Source organism: Clarias gariepinus, chromosome 2 (assembly GCF_024256425.1).
Source record: "Clarias gariepinus isolate MV-2021 ecotype Netherlands chromosome 2, CGAR_prim_01v2, whole genome shotgun sequence".
NCBI classification, from domain to species: domain Eukaryota; kingdom Metazoa; phylum Chordata; class Actinopteri; order Siluriformes; family Clariidae; genus Clarias; species Clarias gariepinus.
In genome coordinates, this window is record NC_071101.1 from 37,246,364 (window position 1) to 37,266,453 (window position 20,090).

Consider the following 20,090-nt stretch of genomic DNA (forward strand, 5'->3'; position numbering starts at 1 on the left):
GTCCTCAGAGTCGTGGCATTGCGAGCAGCAAGGATCAGGAGGCGGCGGGGCATGCATGAAAGCGTGTAGTAGGCAGCTTCCTTCTAGTGGTAGGCGAGTCTGAGTGGGTGGAGTCTGTAAGCACAGAGAATGCACCTAAGCTCAACTTTGGAAAGGATCTACTCACCAGCCGAGCTCCTCTATTGCCCCCTTAAAGGCAAGGGCTTCCCTCTCTATTGTTGGATAATTTCTTTCTGTAGGTGAGCTTTTTCTACTCACATACAGGTGGTGAGTGGCTGTTCTTCACCATCGAACCATCGGAGGAAGGAGGAACTGGTGATTGTACTTGAGTTGTCTAAATGCCTCATCATTTTTGCATGACCAGCAGACCATTTTTGTTAGGAGATCTGAGTGAGATTTTGTCAAAACGAGGGACAAAATGGCACATACCAAAAAACATTAGTTTTCGGTTGCGGATAGGATCGGACCACATCCACTTTCTTCTCTTGTGGTTTTAACAGAACGAATCTGTGGTATGTGGTGTGCCTTGGTCAGCCCCAGGTGACAATTTCGGGGTTTTGCCGTTAGCCCTGCCTTACGCAACATTTTTCAGATTTTATGCAGCTGTGTATCTACGGTGATGTTGCCGAACAATGTCCATGAGCTGATCTCCCTAAGGTCTCCCCCTTTAGTGTACCTACCTGTACTGCCAGTGATTCTAGTTGGTTGTAAAGGCAATTTTTTACATGACTTCCTGCATGAGGGCTACCTGCCAATAGCTCTTGGTTAGATTCCATGTTGAAATGAACCTCGCTTTTCCCAGTTGGTCCACAAGATCATCCACATAGGGAAGTGTGTATGCACAAACACCTTCAGCAACTGGCAAATTGAGCCATCAGGTTTGGGCACCGTCACAATGGGGTTTGACCATGGCCTTGTTGATTCCTCTAAGATGCCATGCTTTGCACTTGTGCATTTATGGCATGAAAGTGAGCTTCCTTAACCCTCAGTTCGGTGAAGAGCCAGCTCATAGACTTGCTCGGTAGATTAAAGGGAGACAAGAGCCGGGATGCCCAGTATTGGTTTAAACCACCGTTTCAATATTTTAACATGATACAGCTCAGAGCCGCGTGGTAGGCAGAGGTGGCGGGTTGTGCACAAGAGCCTGTGGCAGGAAGCTTCAATTCAATAGTTTTATTTTTATATACTGATTTTTAAATAAATGCATGAATAGATAAAGAGCTCTGCCCCTTTTCCACACACAGGTCCTTTTTCTGTTTTAACTCAAGTTTTAGAAGACGACTGTTTTTTACTTAAAGCAGTTTTACAACAAAAACAAACCTATTTACCACTAAACTGTTAAACTTAAATGTGTCTGTTAACAAGATCCTTTAATTTAGCTTAATTTTAAGGTATTGAAAATTGGAACTGAATGATGAGGTGTTTTTCGGTACACAATGGTACCAAAGCAATTCAGTGGGTGCTATAAAGGCAAATGTGTAGTGCTGCCAGTTCTCTCCATGTAAGAAGTAATAATTACTGTGATTGAAATTTACATACGTTTGTAAGTGCATGAGGATCCAATCACTAAAATGTATGTCATGCAAATCATGCATATATACTTAACAAAAACAAAAAGAATGGTTTAAGTTGCTGTAGTAGCATACTTTTAGGGCTAAGCTACCCCATTCTCTTGTTGCGTTGAACATATCGACTTTATCCCCCTTTGTAGTCAGTGTGGGTTTTAGCTCTGATTTGTGATAGTTAGATTTTATACTGTGACATATTTTGGATGATCTAATGGCTTTCTAAAGGTACTGTAATGTCTGCCGACAATAATGAAGCTGTCTACTGTAGACCATCTGCTGGTTTGCTCATAGCATTCTCATTCTTGGAGATCTGAACATCTAAAAACGACTAATTCTGTATAATAGAATATTTGGTGTGATATATATAATAAAACTTTGAAAGTTGATAAATCATGCAGGTGGTACAGTATGTCACATAAAAATTGAAAAAATCTGTAAAATCCATATGATCTGATTAATTTGTTGGGAAAGCATTATGATGTGCTCCCTAACGGTATTAAACTGATGAATGTGTTTGAATGGCACATTGATGTATATTGAAAAACACTTTTATACTCACACCATCTTAGCTCAAGCCATTTACAATACTTAGTTCTAGCCATTACTAATTTGCAGTATGACATACAACAACATGAGTTGAATTCATTTTTATTTTTTCCATTGCACAGTACTCTCTGTCTACAGAAATTCTAAATCATTTGTGGCAGCAGATATTCACAAACATCCATGTGAAATTTGCATAAAACTGTACAAGAGAAGTAGCTACAATGAGAAAAATACTGCAACTCACCGATAACTGTGATATTGAGGACAGGAGATGGAGCGCGAGAGAAGATCTACTTCATAACGCAAGTATACTATTTTAAAATACAATGAGTTGGTTTAAAGACAAAACGATATTAACAAGTGTAAAAGAAAAATGAGGATAAAGACAGGAAATATATTAGACATCTTTTTTTCAGCAGGGATTTTTTTTTCTTTCCTGGAAAATTACAAAGGGCAAACAATCAACATCCTCACGGACATGAAGCGAACTGGAGGTGCAGCCTGATAACGGGCTTAAGAGGATACACAGCCTGAGAGTGGCTCACACACTGCACTTATTGTTACTGAACATTTGAACACAGATCAGATCACTGACTGACAATGATATTAGGAACCTGGAGCACCAAGGTTCTGAAATAATGGCTCAATTGTTCTTTGCAAAGTCCTTTAATTATGTGAACAACAGATCCCCCAGCGATCATAATCTATAATTATTGTTTTAGTTTTTTCATAATTGACTTAGTTACTGCTAAGACAATTGATTTTGTGTGAAATGTATACAGACTTGCACAGTGCACACACACTATCTTGTTCAACAATAATGATCCTAAACATATAGCTTATAAACAGAAAATATGATAAGATGACAAAAATGCATCGCTCATACTGATGGAGCTTCCAGCCCATTCCAAGGCGCGCACACACACACACACACACAAAAATAATTTTTATAAAAAATTACAGTAAACTTAATCGACATGATTTCTAAATATGATCTAACCATCAGAAAATGGGAGGAATCCAGTTTGACATGGCATTGAATACTGCGTGATGAATATATATTTTTAAACTGTAATGTATTTCTTTTTGAGAAAAACATTTTTATCCACACAGGACCAAGAACCACACGCAAGATCTCACTAATACGACACATAAAATCCACTGATCCACTGTCCAGCACAACTAGAAGAAAAAAACAAAACAGTTGGTCAAATAAAAGTACTCAAAAAAAGTAAATCTTTGGCATTTAACAGGATATGGCAACTGTCTTTCACACCAATTCGTCCACTCTCGCTCTTTGAATTTACGGTCCCAGATTGTCAGACTGATTTATTTACACAATGGCAAAACTTACAGAGACGAGAGGGAGACGTGATGCTTGGACAGAGAAAAGAAGTTTTGTGTACAAACATATATAGCAGCAATGTCCGAGCAGACAATAAATCAGACTTGAATATAACTATGTTAAACGCATACTGAAATTACAGCATGTTTTCTGATCTGAATTCTTTTCTTTTATTGAATTTCTCCCTACAAAAAAGTGCCCAAACTAATTTAAATAGCTGGTATGGCTTTATTAAGAAGATTGAGTTTTCACCCCAACTGTAGTTTGAGAGTCCAGCAGGAGGATTAAATAAACTCCATTCGATCTTTTTGTCTCACTGGTCCAAATCCAGAATTAACTTGTTCCACTGAACAGTTAGTGAAGGTCATGTAGGATATAAGGTGCATCTTGAAAAATTAGAATATCGTAAAAACTTCATTTTTCTTTTGAAATGTAATTTTTAGTTTTATTGCATTTAAAGTGAACTATTTCAAGCTTTGCTTCTTTTAATTTTGATTACGGCTTGGCAAAAATCCAGTACTTCAATAAAAAAAAAAAAAAAAAAAACATTAATTGAGAAATGATGTTTATTTAGCCCAATACTCAATACTTGATCAGGGATGCTTTAGCATGAATTTCTGCATCAGTGCAGCATGGCATGGAGAAGATCAGCCCGTGGCACTGCTGAGGTGTTATTGAAAACTAGCCACCTTCTGCTCATCTGTATGGATAGGTCAGGTGTTTCTCATAAATAAATTCTCTATGGGGTTCAGGTCAGGTGAGTTGGTCATGCACAGTAATAGCCTGTTCAGCAAACCAGTTGTGGGAGTTTTTTGGCACTGTGGGCAGGTTCTGCTGGAAATCGGCGTCTCCATAGAGCTTGTCATCAGGCAGAAGCATGAAGTGCTCTTAAATGCTCTGGTAGATGGTGGTATCGACTCTGGACCTGATAAAACACAGTGGACCAACACCAGCACCCCCAAATCATCAGACTGTGGAACCCTCACATAAGACTAATCTAAAATGTATGAGCATTTCACTTTTTTAATTAAATAATAAAAGAGAATATGTACTTTTTCTGATATTCTAATTATTCGATATGCACTGTATTGCCATGCCTGACTGTATCCTCTAGACATCATACATATAAGAAGTTTTTTTGTTTGTTTGTTTGTTTAGTTTTTTTCCTAACACTTAGACTTACAGTACTGTATTTATTAAATCAGCATTTATTCATCTTAAGTGCTTGTCTTATTCAAACTGAAAGGTTAATACTTACTAAATCACGATTAAGAAAATATACAGAGCTCAACACTCTGGAACTATGAAGAAAAATAAATTAATTAAAATAAGATAAAAAATAATCCCACTGACAGGAAACATAGTGAATGTTAAAAAAACGAGTTCTGATTATTTTACATGTAGGGAAGCTGTGATTCCAAATAGTATATAATAAATATACCTTGATAATGTAATTTGCTCAAGTCTTAATTTAACCGAAATCAGCCCTTTTCTGCACTGGCTGTCTGGGCAGCAAATGACATGAAAATACCATCTGAAAAAAAAAAAAGATTAGATCTATCTAAATCTGTTTTATCATTAAAGCGTTCATAATTAGAAATAATTATTTAGCTATTAAAGATGGTACTTTAATGTAAAATATGATTGTGCTGATAGAAACAAGAAACAATTCCCAAATGTGAATTGAAAGGTTTTCAATAATAAATAAGAAAATAAATAAATAAACAAATAAAGTACTTAAGATTTGACAACATTTGACTGTTTTATATGAATATGATTTGCTTGATAAAAAATTGCTATCTAAATAAATATATCTAAATGATCTAAAGAAGCACATAGTTAGAGAAAAATGTCTTGAGAGAGATAAAAACGGGGAGAAAGGCCAACTCTCAAGGTCTTCAAGTCCGTCTCCTCCATGACAGTGACATCACTTTCTGTGAATGGCTAATCCTCAAACCTCCACCAGTTGGATGTGTGCTCTTCCACTTGTATACGTATATGTATATTATTTTTTCCTGCTTTAATTTTTTATTACTTTCCACTCCATTGTTTAAGTTTCTGAGTTTCCTTCTGAGAAGGAGAGAAGAGAATGAAAAAAAAAAACCCTCATGTAGTATATAAGGAAATGGAAATCCAAGGCTCTTAGGATATTTACCAAAAAAAAAGGAAGTAGACCTTGGTATAGGGGTTGTCTTGTCATTTTTTTGACATGTGGTCCATCTAACTAACACACACATGCTCGCACGCACACACACATACAACCACACGCACGCACACAACCACACTCACACACACTCCAGTTCCACCAGCAAGTCTGAGGTCCACACATTATTTAACATTGTGCCAAGAAATGAAGAGGGATCCCAGTGGTCCAGAAGAAGAGAGATGGAAGAGGACAAAAGGGAAGGAAGGACGAGAGAAATTGGTTGGAAATTGGTTGAGTCCCTTTGTGTTTCTGGGGCTGGTCTGCTAATCAGAACTGGTACCATTTCTTATCCTTACACTTCAGCATCATCTGCAGGACACAACAACAGGGGGAAAAAAGATAGCAATTGATAAGAAATAAGATGGTACCAAAATGGTAGTGATAAACTGAAAGGCCATTCTAGTTCAACAAGGAGCTGTAACCTAATATAAAAATGATACCTCATGGGCGTGTTTGGAAAAAGAATCAGCGCTAGCCATCATGGCCGCTGTCCGCTCTTCCACCTCACTCAATTTCTGCCCTCTTTCATCCAGCGCTATGCGCGCACGAGCCAGGTCGCCCACAATCCCCGCTGCCGCCCCCTTCATGCCCTCAATGCCCCCTGGTCCGGGGATGTGTTGAGCGAGGCTACGGGATGCCTTACCTGCCCCAGACTCCCCAACTATAAAGATATAGAAAAAGTGATTTATCAGGAATATCATCAGTGAACTCAGAGTTAAGATAAACTATGCTAGGACTCAGATGTTCTTCATTGTTTCATGAAAATTTTCATTTCCCTTGAATACGTTAACAATTATGAATCAATCAATCAATCAATAACTTGTGTGAAAAATAGTCAAACAGTTAACATCGAGTTATGGAAAAAATGAAGCTTAACAAAACTAAAAAAAAAAAAAAAATTGAACTGGTGGAATTCCTAACAGTAATTAATTCATTATTAACATCCTTAATGAATATTTATATTAACCTGTGTTTATCAATCTCTATTCAAGATTATAAATTTGTGTATAAAGCAAAACCCATCATCATTCTTACAGAGTTCTTCTCGATCCAGTGACTGTGCCCCTCCTCCAAAAAGGCCTTTAAAAAATCCCCTGTTTGGAGCCTCTGGCGTCTCGACGGGAGTGAACAGCTCGCTGAGCATCTCCTGAAATATAACACATTATATATTTTTTTTCTTTCCTCCTTCCGAGGCATTTCAGCATTTACTACTGAAATCACCTTAAAACACATCATGTTTACAAACCTGCAAGTTCTCACAGACATCCTGGCTGTAGGTTATCCTCTGGATCTCTGTAGGGGAGGTCAGATACATGGCCTCGCCCAGGTTGGTGAAGCAGAATGTCCTGGCTATTCTCATGTCGGTGAGCGGCAGGTAGTTTACATCCAGAAGAGGTCTGAGCCCAGGCAGACTGGAGGGAGACGAGAAAAAGGAGAGCACACTTTAGATTAGGATTTTTTTTTCTGGTGTTACATTAAAATTCATTCTGCTCTCATTAAACTGACTGAAGGTTGATTCAGGCGTCATTTGGATCCCATTAAGTATGCTGACCTTCACAAACATAATAATAAATATTTTTGTATACTAGATCTCAAGATCTCAAGATCTTAAATAATTTCCAGTATGCAACTCTTAACATGTGGGGTTTTTGTCCTTCCCTGTGACAGAACGAATAGTGGGCAGATGCAGTCCTGACATTTCTCTGTCCTTGCTAAAGATTAATGAGCTACTGGGAGATCAGGAGACAGACAAGGTCCAGACAGTATGCATCTGCATGATACGCCATACCTCCTCCCATCTGCAGTACCCTGGAGCTTTGCAGCAATTGCCTTTCCAGACAGGACAATGGCCGGAAAATACGTCATCATACAAGCATGCAAAAATAATGGGCCATCGAAATATCATATATACACACGCCAATTTAATAGAAACACATTTATCCAGTCAGCCAATCACATCCCAGTCTAAACATACCTAAACTCTACAGGATCTCAAATAACCACGTTTTACAGCACCCTTATGCAACTACCTTCTATTTCATGTGACAGAGCAAACAAGCAACAAGGTCTTTTCCAAAATTAAGAAACTGACATTTAGACTCGACAACAATACCCAGCTAAGATTTTATCAAATTTACTTCAGTCTGGGGATTGTTACATTCAAGAAAGGTTCTGGACACCACCCCTCCCCTTCAAAAACTAGTACTGGTACTTTAATGTTAATTGACTTGATAAACTATTGATGAAAAAGTAATCGAGTCTCCAGCACAGGGTACCTGAGAGTCATGATGTGTCCGTTGGCACAGAAGCACGCCACACAGATGCCTGCGCCCACGTGCACCACGTCCGCCCGCAGCACAAACGATGTTTCTGTGATGTTGTGTTTAAAGATGCAGGTTTGTGAAGGTAAAGAAATCACCTTGGCCTGCTTTTCCGAGCATACTACCATATACTGGCTCTCATTCAGGTCTTGTGAGGTGGAGGGTGAGACTGACACTGGCCTCTTCCTCCTTACTCTTTCCTTCTCCTCACTGTCCGTGTTTGCTTCATACCACGGCTCGGAGGCGGGCGGGAGCAGTGAGCCAGATCCATCCAGGAAAGCCATCCGGACGATGCTTCCTTTTAGTTTAATAAAAGTGCCTGGGTATACGATATAAGTAGGATAGTTAACGGGAATCCATTTCCAAGAAGTACACCAATGATCAAACATTATATTGGCATCATCATCCGAATTATTTACTGATGTTGACCCATATTTAGGTTTATCATTTGTTAAGTGATTCTTTACAAAATTTAATTAAGATGAAAAATATGAAAAAATAATTCTCTGACTCAGAACTTGAAACATGTCTACAGATCAAGATATACAGAAGAATAAACTCACCACTGGGTGAGACGATGACTGGCTGCAGTAGCCGTTGCTCTCCTGAAGGGGGCATGTTTATGGAGATAGCAAGGACGGTACCTAGAGAGGTTCCCACCCACAGTGCAGGGCTTAGTGAGCTGTCCATTTTACGTGTGTAAGTTTGAGAGAAGTGGAACGAAGTTATGGCTTCCCGTCCTTCCCTGTCGATGCTGGTCACGCTTGAGCTGCGCGAGCGGCTGAAAGAGTTGTCCCGGTTGTCTAGCGGTATGGTGCCCCGTGGTGGACATACGGAGAGTAAGACAGTAGAGGGAAAAACAAAAAGAAGTAAAGCTCCTACTCAAAAACAACAACAATGACAATAAAAACTGCTTCATCAAATGTGTGCTGAAACATGACTGAAGTGTAATTATTGCCTTTTATTGTTTATGCTGGAAACTGAATGAGTAACCCGTATGCACATTGCCATCACATCAGGTGGGAAAAAGAAAACAATAAAAAGAAACAAAAACCAAGTTGATGGCATCCTATTTTTATGATGATGATTTGATGTTGAAATGGTGGCACTCCTGACACACTGATTTGTCTTTCTTCACTGAATCCATCGCACACACATGCACATTATTCTGAAAACTTGCTTGTCTTAAAAATACAGAACCGTGCTCCAGACAACGTAGTGAAAACCGGTAGTATATAAACCATCCATTAGCAAATAAAGAACAGTTGTTGTTGTTTTTTTACAAATTTTTTCAGGCAAAATTTTTTCGCCAACATTTCAAGAGGCCAGAAGTCAAATCTAGTCAAATTCATCTCGTTCTTCACATAATATTCATTATTTGTTCTGGTCAGAAAATGAAATGATTATAGTATATTCAATAATGTGAAATGTTATAACACACAGACGGAATACAGTACAGAACCTGTGCAGCAGGCAAGTACGTATTCTGTGCAGTAAACTGTCAATAATAAACCACTACAGAAAAAAGCCTGTAAATTTAGCTAATGCATGAGGGTCATCTCATTAAATCCATTTTGACACATTATTTGGACTGAATAACAAATGAATTGTGCATACAGTGAAACCTTGCGAGTAACACGGTTTGCAAGTGTTCCACAAGATAAGCAAATATTTGTAATAAATTTTGACTTGGAAAACAAATAAGTCTTGGTTTACAAGTACGGAGTATCACGTCTCCCCTGCTGGGTCTTAGTGCGCATCTCACTGGTATAATCAACATCTGTGCACGCATGTACTGTTAACTATAACACTGTGACCACGTGTGTGTAAAACACATTTTATTTTGTGTCTGTATGCGTGTGTGTACAGCTCGTGTGTAAAGCAAAAGAAAGTCTCATTAGAAAATCCAGAGGTTAGAAATCCATTTTTTCTCTCTGTATTAGCCTGTTCTTTGTGCCTGTGTGCGGGCGCATCATTGGACACCACCACACACACACGCACACACACACACACAGACCCCTTCTACTTTCGCCTTCACAGACACACACACACACTCTTTCTCTCTGCTCTACACAGAAACACTGCTCTGTCGTGATTCTTTTCAAAGGTAAAGTGCAGGTTAATTTGTTTTATTTTTACTTTACAGCAGTGATTCTGTTAGTGTGTCGCTTAATCAAGCATCATTAAAAAGATTTTTTGTTTATTTCTCTAATAAACCAGTGTTTTCGTTGTATGCATGCGTGTGTGTGAAAAGAGTGGAGGAAGGGTAAGTGTGTAAGACGAGAAGGAGGAGAGGGGGAGGGGCTCCTTACTTCCTTACTTAGCTTTACACACACATACGCAGCACCTGCGCGCACAAACTGAAACACCTATCTTTCATGATTTATTTTTACTTTTTGAAATGTAAAGTGCAGGTTAATTTGTTTTATTTTTACTTTATATTTTGTGTTAATAATTTATATGTATTTATTTTTTAGGGCTGTGGAACGAATAATTTGAGTTTCCATTATTTCTTATGGGAAAATCCTTTTTTTTTTTTTTTACGAGTGTGAACGAATTATGCTCGTAATCCAAGGTTCCACTGTATTTTAATAAACTTCATGGACAGACTGACCTCGGAATTTCTGTTTGTCTAAACAAGAAAAAGTAAGACTGAGCATTTGTCAGGTCCAGCTATGAAAAATAAAGGAGTTATCACACAACCTTCAATTATATGAATTTCATGTGAGGTATAAACAGTGTCATTTAACAGCTTTATATTCATGAGCTCTTGAACAGATCTGTCTCAGACCAGCTATACAGCCTGTAAGTTGGAAAAGAACTGCACAGTTCTCCCAGGAGCTATTAGTCTTTCGTTCGTGGACATGATGATGAAAAAAATGATGAGTCTCCAGACTCCGGACAAATGTCATGATGTCGGGGCTCATTTTCAAAAATCTATGAAATAATTTCAGAGTCAAAGCTTACCCAAGTCTGGCTTTAGCTCAGTAGGCAAGCTTAATTTCCGTGACATCTTTGCTGGAAGAAAGAAAACACTTCTCTTTAAACTTCAACTTTCAAGAACGGCTGAGGATACAGTCATGCACTTTTTTTTTCTGGGAAATGGGTGACAACCAAAATATTCTTGGGGGAACACAAACAGTGCAGTTATGACACTGTAAAAACAAAGGCTTAGTTAAAATGCTGCATGCTGGACAGACATAACCAGGAAGTGGACGTTGGGTCTGACACTGCCCCGGAGGAACGAAACTGCCTGGAACCCATGCTACAAGCATGCATCAAACAGGAGAACAAAACCAGGGAGAGAGAACCAAACTGCATCCTTTTGAATTCTGAATGAACAAAAACGCTGTATACTCACTCACTCATCTTCTATTACCGCTTTATCCTGTATTCAGGGTCGCGGGGACCTGGAGCCTATCCCAGGAGGCTTAGGGCATGAGGCAGGGTACACCCTGGACAGGGGGCCAATCCATCAAAGGGCACACACACATACTCACACTCACACACCCATTCACACACTACGGGCAATTTGGGAACGCCAATTAACCTAACCTGCATATCTTTGGACTGTGGGAGGAAACCGGAGTACCCGGAGGAAACCCACCAAGCACGGAGAGAACATGCAAACTCCATGCACACAGAGACGGGAATCGAGCCTGGCCGGGGAATCGAACCCGGACCCTGGAGGTGCAAGGTGACAGTGCTAACCACAACACAAACGCTTTATAATAAGAACTAAATAACAATAGAGTCTGAGTCTATTTGATATTAATATATTAACAGGAAATCCTAACATTTATTTAGATTTAGCTGTCTCAAATAAAAATTAAATCGCAGACTGCAGTTGGGCCGCAAGAGGTCATTAATAACAACAACAACAAAAAACATTTTTAAACTTCAATTTTGTAAATAAGTTCAAAATTCCCATAAAATATTTCTGATTAAGCATTAAGCAACCAGAACTAATAAAACAAAGCCTGTGGAGTTATGAGTAACTTTGTTTGGGTGGTACGCAGCCTTCTTAAGTTTGGGAATGGCTACCTTATCCCATTTTTTCTATGAAGACTAAATTTTTAGTTACCATTAGGCTTAAAAACACAGCTGGAACTTTTAATAGATGCACACACACAAACACACACACACACACACACACACAAACGACAGAGATCTATTTCCAATGCAGATGGTCACGTGACACATCCAGTGAGGCGTCTACTTTGTGTGACAAGTAAACATCGGATGCACCACGCTACACACTACAGACATGCTACAAACATGTAGCGTGCAGGCCACAGAATCCTTTCTATAGTACTGTATGTTTTGTTTTTTAAACAGAGACAGTGGTTGCACACAGATGGTGGGGACTCGTCCTCTCCCTGTCTCTCCGTCTTACCTCCTCTACCGCCGCCATTGTAGAATTGCTGATGGTTAGACGTCAAGACTTTTTGGGGGAAGGAAGTAAAGGATTTTGCAGTTAGAAATGTTCTGTGTGTTTTCGGTGAAGATGGCAATGCCATGCATGTGCGACTGAATACATATATTTAAGCCTGAAACGTATTTATTGAATTGTAGTAAAATGTAACAGCAGCTAGGGGGTGATTTAGGTTTCTAATCGAACAACTGAATGAAAAATACAGTAGTATTAAAATGCGATCCACACATTTGGTTACCTCTATTTATTAACTTTACTTTTTATCTGTAGCTAAAACCAAAATGATGAATTTTATTAATATATAGACAATTTGAACAGACAATTTAGACTTTGTAAAATGGAAAGTGTCTGTGCTCAAGACGCAGATGTAATCTGTTCCTGAAAATACGTAAGTAAATAAACAAATAAATAAATAAACAAACTGATATTTGCACCTTCCAATAAACTGTGTGTTTGTGCACTTTCTGATAAATGTGTGTGTGTGAATGAGAACTTGTACTGTATGGGGTTTGAAATCAGAATCATGTTTAATAGTCATATGTAAATTCGTACCATAAACTAACTCTGTATTTGTTCCACAGACAAACAAAAAGGTAAAAAGTAAGTAAGTAAATATTTGGCCCAACGTTTTGTCTGCTTGAAGACATTGAATAAGTTGCAACGTGCACAACAGAGTCCTGGTCCCAGGATAATGAATAACCAACTGGTCTTTAAGGCTGTGATCAAACAAGGCCAAGCTTTAACAGTATGCCAGTAATCCCCCTTTTTTGAATGAAGTATTCTGAGAAAATTAAATGTGTCTATATTGTAAGATTACATCATATTCCTCATGTGGAGCATCCCATGGAATTATTATTAACACGCAGTATAACAGGGCAGCGCGGTATAACCGTGTAGCTGGGAATAAATATGGAACTTGTGTTTTAGTTAGGTGTCCACATACTTTCCATGTATGGTTTAAAAAACAGCATCTGAACCAAAAATCAATTAGACATGATTTGCTATATATGCATTAAATTACAGTGGATTTTTTTCTTCTCATATCCCAGGTAGAAAGCTTTAGCGTCAGTCCTGATACGGCACCCTGTAAAGGGGATGTGGCAGTAATTCCCAGGGGACTTCATGTAATGTGCAGGTGGTGTTTGTGAATGATGTGTACAGTTCCCACAAACAGATGCAGCTCTTAGGATTGTGGCAAGTTATTTGTTGATTTTTTATAAATCAGGCATTCCACTCTTCTATAAATGTCAATTGGTTTATGACTTCATTCACGATAAATTTCACAAGTTCAGGTTTGACTTGAACGCCTATGAAAGCCACACTCTCACTCTCAGCTAATCATGGATATGTGCTATGTGCAAGAAGTAAAAAAAAAAAAACCTGGTCTTGGAAAGAAATTAGTGCTGGTTATAAAGTGTTGCAAAGCATTAAAATTGAGATGCTGTGGCAAATGGATCAAAAATTTAAGTCAGCTTTCATCCTTCAAAAAAAAAATGATGCCAGTCTCTAAATACACGTTCTCGCCATTCCCAGTGGCATGCGCTGTATCTCCTAGTAGCCTAATGCCAGCTGACTTACTGCAGCATGCCAGTTCTCATGCCTTAATTGAATGACTAATCTTATTTATCTTTATTTATTAATGTGTGCTGGCTTGCTTTTGTAAATCATTTCTACTTTTATTTCATATGTTGCGTTTCTTTCTGTAATGCCACTGATATGAAAGGACTGGGTTTGACAAATGGGGTGCATTTACAATAAATAAGCCATTTGGCAGCATACTATAATAATCAGTAACTTTTTTAATCATCTAAAGCTGATCAATCATGGTTAGCGAGTCTGCTTATAGGTCTCTATGGGAGACTTTTTGCCAAGCTCACATGATTTTATTTATGAATTCTGAATTTCTTATGTAGATGCTTCTTTGAACAAGTTCTAAATAAACCCATAGCAGCTTGATAAATTATTATTATTGTTATTATTATTGGTATCACTTGTTCCATCACAAGGTCTGTCTCTAGCAATAGAACCACATCACCAGATGTGGTTCTTTTAAAAAAACTATTTAACCTCCTCAAAACGATGACAACCAACCACATGTAAGATTTCTTACTGTGGGTCTTAAGTATGTTGCAAACTTTTTCAAAATCTGTTCTTAGCTTCAACCCAGTTAATTTAATATAATAGATAAAAGAAAGGGTCATTTCAAAAAGTCAGGGGTTAAGAGTTTGGGTGGTGTAATACAGCCAGGTCTGCTGATCAGCATCACAGAAGATCATATTACCTGAGGTGGGGGATTTGCAGCGGTCCTCTGACGTAGCTGAGCCTTCGTTGATGTCACACAGCCCTACAGACAAAAGCAGACATTTAATTAACTGATTTTATCTCACTATTTAAAATGCCCATTATTGTGTCTATGTTATCATACTCTTTGTTCTTACATATGAATTATTGTCTGAGAATGGATGTGAAGCATTTGAAAGTGCAGCTTTTTATTCCCAGGAAAAGCCATTATTCAGTGTGAAACATGAATGTGATAATAAAAAGGAGCTATGGTTAATCTAAACCCTAATCTATAAAAAATATATTCTTGGATATGAGAAAACACGTGGCATGCAGCATAACAACAATGAAAGATGGACAAACCTGGAACTTAAATAAGCAGGAAACAATGATACAAACCGGTGAACATGATCAGAGACATGTGACTAGCACTGGCTGATGCGAGATGTCGTCCAGCTCCATACTTCATGTAACTCACCCATATTTAGGAGTTAATTAGGGGGGTTATTTCCAGTGTTATGGATGCCGAAACAAGCTCAGCTCAATGAGTCACAATTGTGATTTAACCACTTAAAGATAACATAGAAACATCTGAAATAATTTACTATTATGTTACATAATATTATGTAATTACCAGTTACATAATTGTAACCAGTTACCATTAAGTTTTCCAGGAGACACTTTCTACAGACTCTGCGAATAGAGACTTGAGAACAAAGTATACAACAAAACTTACTTCCTTCAAATCAGACATTTTTAACATCACAGACATTACACACCTGAAATGGTGGTCCGTATATTTTCTCTGTAGTTCAAACTTAAATATGAGCCATTAGCAAAATTCTAAAAGTAGTTTTAAACCTTGGGCGCTTTAGGTTTGAGTTGCCCACGAGCACTACTGGCAGATGAAAAGACAGAAGCCGAGCCCACTGCTGAACACCATTCATTAACCATGACGCATACTGGAATGCCTGAGCCTAATAATCCGACTGCCAATCTGTCACAGAGGCACCGTGGACAGGGTTTCATTACCAGGCAGCAAGCACTTAGGCGAGCTGCAGTTCCTTCTTTCACCACTGGAGGTCACTCTACAGTACCTACAAACCAATGCAGCACACTGCATCAGTTTTATTCAGTGTGTTCCAGGATTTCACTACATAGTAACGTATGTGCCAGCGACTAAAGAGAACTTTTAATTCACATTCTCTGTTCCGCATTACTTTTAAATTCTATTAAACTAATTCTGATAAGCACATGAAGTTTTTGTTGGCTGATGGGAGATCATCTGGTGTCCAGTGCCATATTTAAGTGATTTCCTTACCTCCAGATGGTTGCCTGCTCTTGCGAGGTGACCGTGGTTGTCTCTGATAAGGGTCGCTGGATCCATACAGCTCTACGGTGCTTAAATTCAATAGAACAGTCTTCTGGAGGTAATCTACCACAACCAGGCCATTAGTATTGCCAAAGACCACACTACAGGGAGGGGAAGGAGTAGAGCATACACAAAGGGTGTATTCGGGTATTTAATAATCAGATGGACTGGACACAATTATAATTTTTTGATTTATTTAGTAGACAACAACAAGCATAATAATAATAATAATAATAATAATAATAATGTAAGAATAGCACTTAGTAAACATTATGGAGAATAGAGCCAAAAGATAACTAAATAAAATATGCAATAAAGAAACTTAAAGAACAAGTGTCTGGAAAAACCTTTCTATAAATAAAGGTAAGTCTCCTTTTTGTTTATATATTGCACAAGTTTAAAAGCAAGAAATGAATACTGTCTATCAATTACAGCAATTATTATACTGTTAGATAGTAATTTATAGAGAATAAACACAAATTTTACGTGTCAAGCAAATACTGCTTATACTGTTTGTGGATTGTTGTAACCTATATATATTATACTGTGTCCAAAACCTTAGTATGAGTATGAAAAATACAGCTAGGTCAACAAGAAGAAAAAAGGATTAAAAACCCTCACAGGCCATATGAGGAGTTGATGGCCAGGCTGCTAATCTGTTGTGGCGGCTCTCCACTGACCCAGACTAACTGAACCACCAACTCCACCTGATATCCAGGAGACTGTTTCAGAGGACTGCTGCGCACCCTGATAGCGAGAGAGAGAGAAAGAGAGAGAAAGACAGAGAGATTTGCCTTTAATTACAATTTACAATTAAGAAATATGGTTGAAGTATATTGAAAAGCAGAAAGAATGACATGCGAGAGAGACGGATTACTTGAGACAGGGCACATTATCTCTTATGCCATCTGATGAGTTGCTGCTGGTGGAGGGGTGTGTGTGAGGTGTGGCATTCTGCAGACTGGGTGAGGTGTTTGGAGTGGGAGGAGCTGGTGTCTGGTCCCCTTCTGGGGACTCGAGGTCATTCAATTCATACTGCAATCGCACCTCCAATAACTGTGTAGACACACAGATCACAGATGGGAACCAAAACAGATGAAAAACTTTCAGATAGATGCTATGAAGTAAACGGATTCAAGTCAAGGAAGCTCTTACTGAGGCAGGAGGTAATGTGGGCTATTAAGTCTGAGCAAATTAGCAATTCGATTCATTAATGGTTTCAGTCTTTATAACTACTAAATAAATAATCTGATACATAATGTGCGGTCATGTTATACGTGTACATGTACGGTATGTAGAAAGGTGTAGGGTATAGAGTTTCTTCTGCTGGCAGACAATTTTGCTAATTTCAAGAACATATTTCTAGAATTAAGCAAAGTTACATTTGCCATTGGATTAGATTAAAATTCCCAATAGAACAGGAAATTAATATTTTCACCTGCTATTTATTTATTTGCAGTACCATAACTTTTTAAAGTAATTTTCCTAGCTTTAGTCCACGACTATGCGCCTTTCTTTAACTGTTTTTCGTATTCACAATAATCGCACTGTCAGTGAAAGGCGGCCTTACAACACAAATGGTCTTGAGCACTGATGTGGCATAAAGAGCTACAACACAGCAAGTTGGAATACCCAAAAGGAGAACTCGTGATTCAGCTGGGAGCCATTTTGTAATTTGCTCAAGTAATTTGCTGTAGTTGTAAACATAAAAAAGCTATACAAATCAATCAACTTAATTAAATTCTGCAGAGAAAGATTTTAATAATTTAAACCAATTCCCAGTAGTGTCACTCTTCATAATTTAGAGGAGAGCACTAAAGTGTGTGTGTGTGTGTGTGTGTAGCCAAGGGACCCAAGGTGCTAATGGGCTCAATTTGCTCCAATTAAGCCATGCTGATAATATTCAACAGCTGATGGCACTCATCCTAATCACCCGCATTGCGTCTGTACTTAGCATGCTCCTTTAGCAAAACCAATCATGAAGTTTGCTTGAATGTTTTTTTTTTTTCTATTTCAGGAACGTCTATGGAAATACGTCTTGTCCTGTTTAATTATATACAGTACAAAACCATCAATTCATTTGCAAACCTAAAAAAAAATCATGCCTTTGATTTTGCAATATGCAATTTTGGTAAAAAACTTATTTAGGGACTTACATATAACCGGCGTCTTACATACAGTACACATATACATAGTTTTAAGAAGAATGGAGAACAATTGTTATCCTCAATGTGAGTCATCTGCAGACCATTACAGTGTTCAAGTCAAACTGGGACTTTTGAGTGTGCAGAATGACAGAACACAGTAATGAAAATAAAAATAGTATTTCTCGATATAATTCCCTGATACACTAATGCAGTTATCTATGCAGATACACTATGCAGCGGATACCATCAAAGTATAAAGTTCAAAAGCCATGATCACATTGCCTCCTTCACGTCTGAAACATTTCCTCCTTTAGGAACTCCCAAACATGTGGAAATTTGGAACTGGCTTGGAGCGAGTTCAGGACTATACTCATGATGTGGCAGTAACTCCCAGCCAAGTCCCTGTAATGTGCAAGTGGTCTTCGTGAATGATTGTGTGTACAGTCCTCTCAGACAGATGCAGATGCATAGTGATAATCCTTATTTCTTGCCAATTTTTTGTTCCACACTCTAGTCCAGTAGGTGGCAGTACTGCACCAACCATAACTTAAAACATGAACAGGTGATACTCTCAAAAAACACGAGTACTTGTCGTCTAGACCACACAGCTCAAATCAGTACACAAATGCACATCCACGAACACACTGAGTTTTACCTGTATGACCTCTGCCGTGAACTCTTGTTTGCTGAATCTGTAGACGATGATGTGAGCGGATACGCCAGCCACGCACAGCATCCGGCTCTCAGGACACCACGCCATGAGCTGAATGGCGAACGGATCCTCGTCCACGATCTCGGTGTATGCTTTCTCCTCCTTACCGCGTGCTTTCTCAAACACCTTAGCAGTCTTCAGCTTGTACAGCACCTGGAGCATTACTGAGGATCAAAGGGAATGGAGTTTATCTCAGCACAGGGCTATTTGCTACAAAAACAAATGTAAAAATATAGATGAATATTTATATTTCCTTCAGAGATTGCGGCGCTAATAGACAATTTGCAGTTGTTCAGGCAAAGCGGACGAATAGCCGAGGATTAACACAGGCAATTTTTCCCAACACAGGATTACCGCTTCTTGTCTAATTAGTCTTCATATTTCCATGTCCATTCGCACAAATCTGTTTTAAATAAATCCTCTTTATTATGCAAAAGGTGAAGCGGTTAGCTGTTAGAAGCAATACCATTTCGGTAGCGTCGTTAATGACTGGCCAGATCACGCATAAAGCAGCAGGATGATTATAACCATATATGGAATGCTGGGAAGTGCAATTTATCACAATTATGTGACGTGAAAATGAAGCTAAGTGGGTCTTATTTGGCTCTGAAAAGAGCAAGGGTTGGACAGAGACATTCTGGGAAGTGGAGATAAATGGATAGAGAATACACGATTGCCACGGTGTATGGCAGTACAAGCACAGAGATCAGCCAGATCTATAATCATGGATAAGCACACTGGCCTATAGAGAAGCCAGGCTTCCTGCTTAATGCACCGACTTACTGCAGTTAGTGCGGAATTTCCTGCCCCAGGGACAAAATGCATCCTCTCAGGACATTCACATACAATTAAACTCCAATATCTGAGATTTTATTTAATTTATTTATTTTTTTATATTTTTTGCTGATACTGTGGTTTCATATTTCAGTAAGGCATAGCAGGGCTTTCAACAAAAGAGTAATACTGTAATTAATAATTTATTTATTTATTTTGAAGCCTTATGTAAATGAGGCGAAAGAATTCAATACATCGCGACACATGGAAGTGGAGTACTGACTTGCAGAGGCATCCCAAAACTTCACAGAACCATCGGCGTGCCTACGAGAAAGACAGACAATCTGTGATTAAACCATTCTAAGCACACACTCATCCGCGGGC

The 20,090-nt window shown here is 38.5% G+C and overlaps 1 protein-coding gene across 2 annotated transcripts in view; it reads right to left on the reverse strand.

Annotated features, from left to right (window-relative positions):
• Positions 1–4,617: 4,617 nt before the first annotated feature.
• stxbp5a (syntaxin binding protein 5a (tomosyn)) overlaps positions 4,618–20,090 on the reverse strand; it is a 77,736-nt gene continuing 62,263 nt past the window's right edge. Inside the window, exons 14-27 of one of the 2 annotated variants that reach the window (XM_053481304.1) lie at positions 19,990–20,030; positions 18,876–19,096; positions 16,951–17,129; positions 16,695–16,820; positions 16,023–16,174; positions 14,703–14,765; positions 12,383–12,430; positions 10,954–11,004; positions 8,550–8,831; positions 7,942–8,305; positions 6,912–7,077; positions 6,701–6,812; positions 6,106–6,326; positions 4,618–5,974 (exon numbers count right to left, since the gene is read on the reverse strand). In XM_053481304.1, the coding sequence (XP_053337279.1) occupies positions 5,933–5,974; positions 6,106–6,326; positions 6,701–6,812; positions 6,912–7,077; positions 7,942–8,305; positions 8,550–8,831; positions 10,954–11,004; positions 12,383–12,430; positions 14,703–14,765; positions 16,023–16,174; positions 16,695–16,820; positions 16,951–17,129; positions 18,876–19,096; positions 19,990–20,030 (2,068 nt within the window). In that variant the 3' untranslated portion in view covers positions 4,618–5,932. The remainder of the gene's footprint in view (positions 5,975–6,105; positions 6,327–6,700; positions 6,813–6,911; positions 7,078–7,941; positions 8,306–8,549; positions 8,832–10,953; positions 11,005–12,382; positions 12,431–14,702; positions 14,766–16,022; positions 16,175–16,694; positions 16,821–16,950; positions 17,130–18,875; positions 19,097–19,989; positions 20,031–20,090) is intronic. The other variant, XM_053481311.1, reaches the window with a different exon arrangement.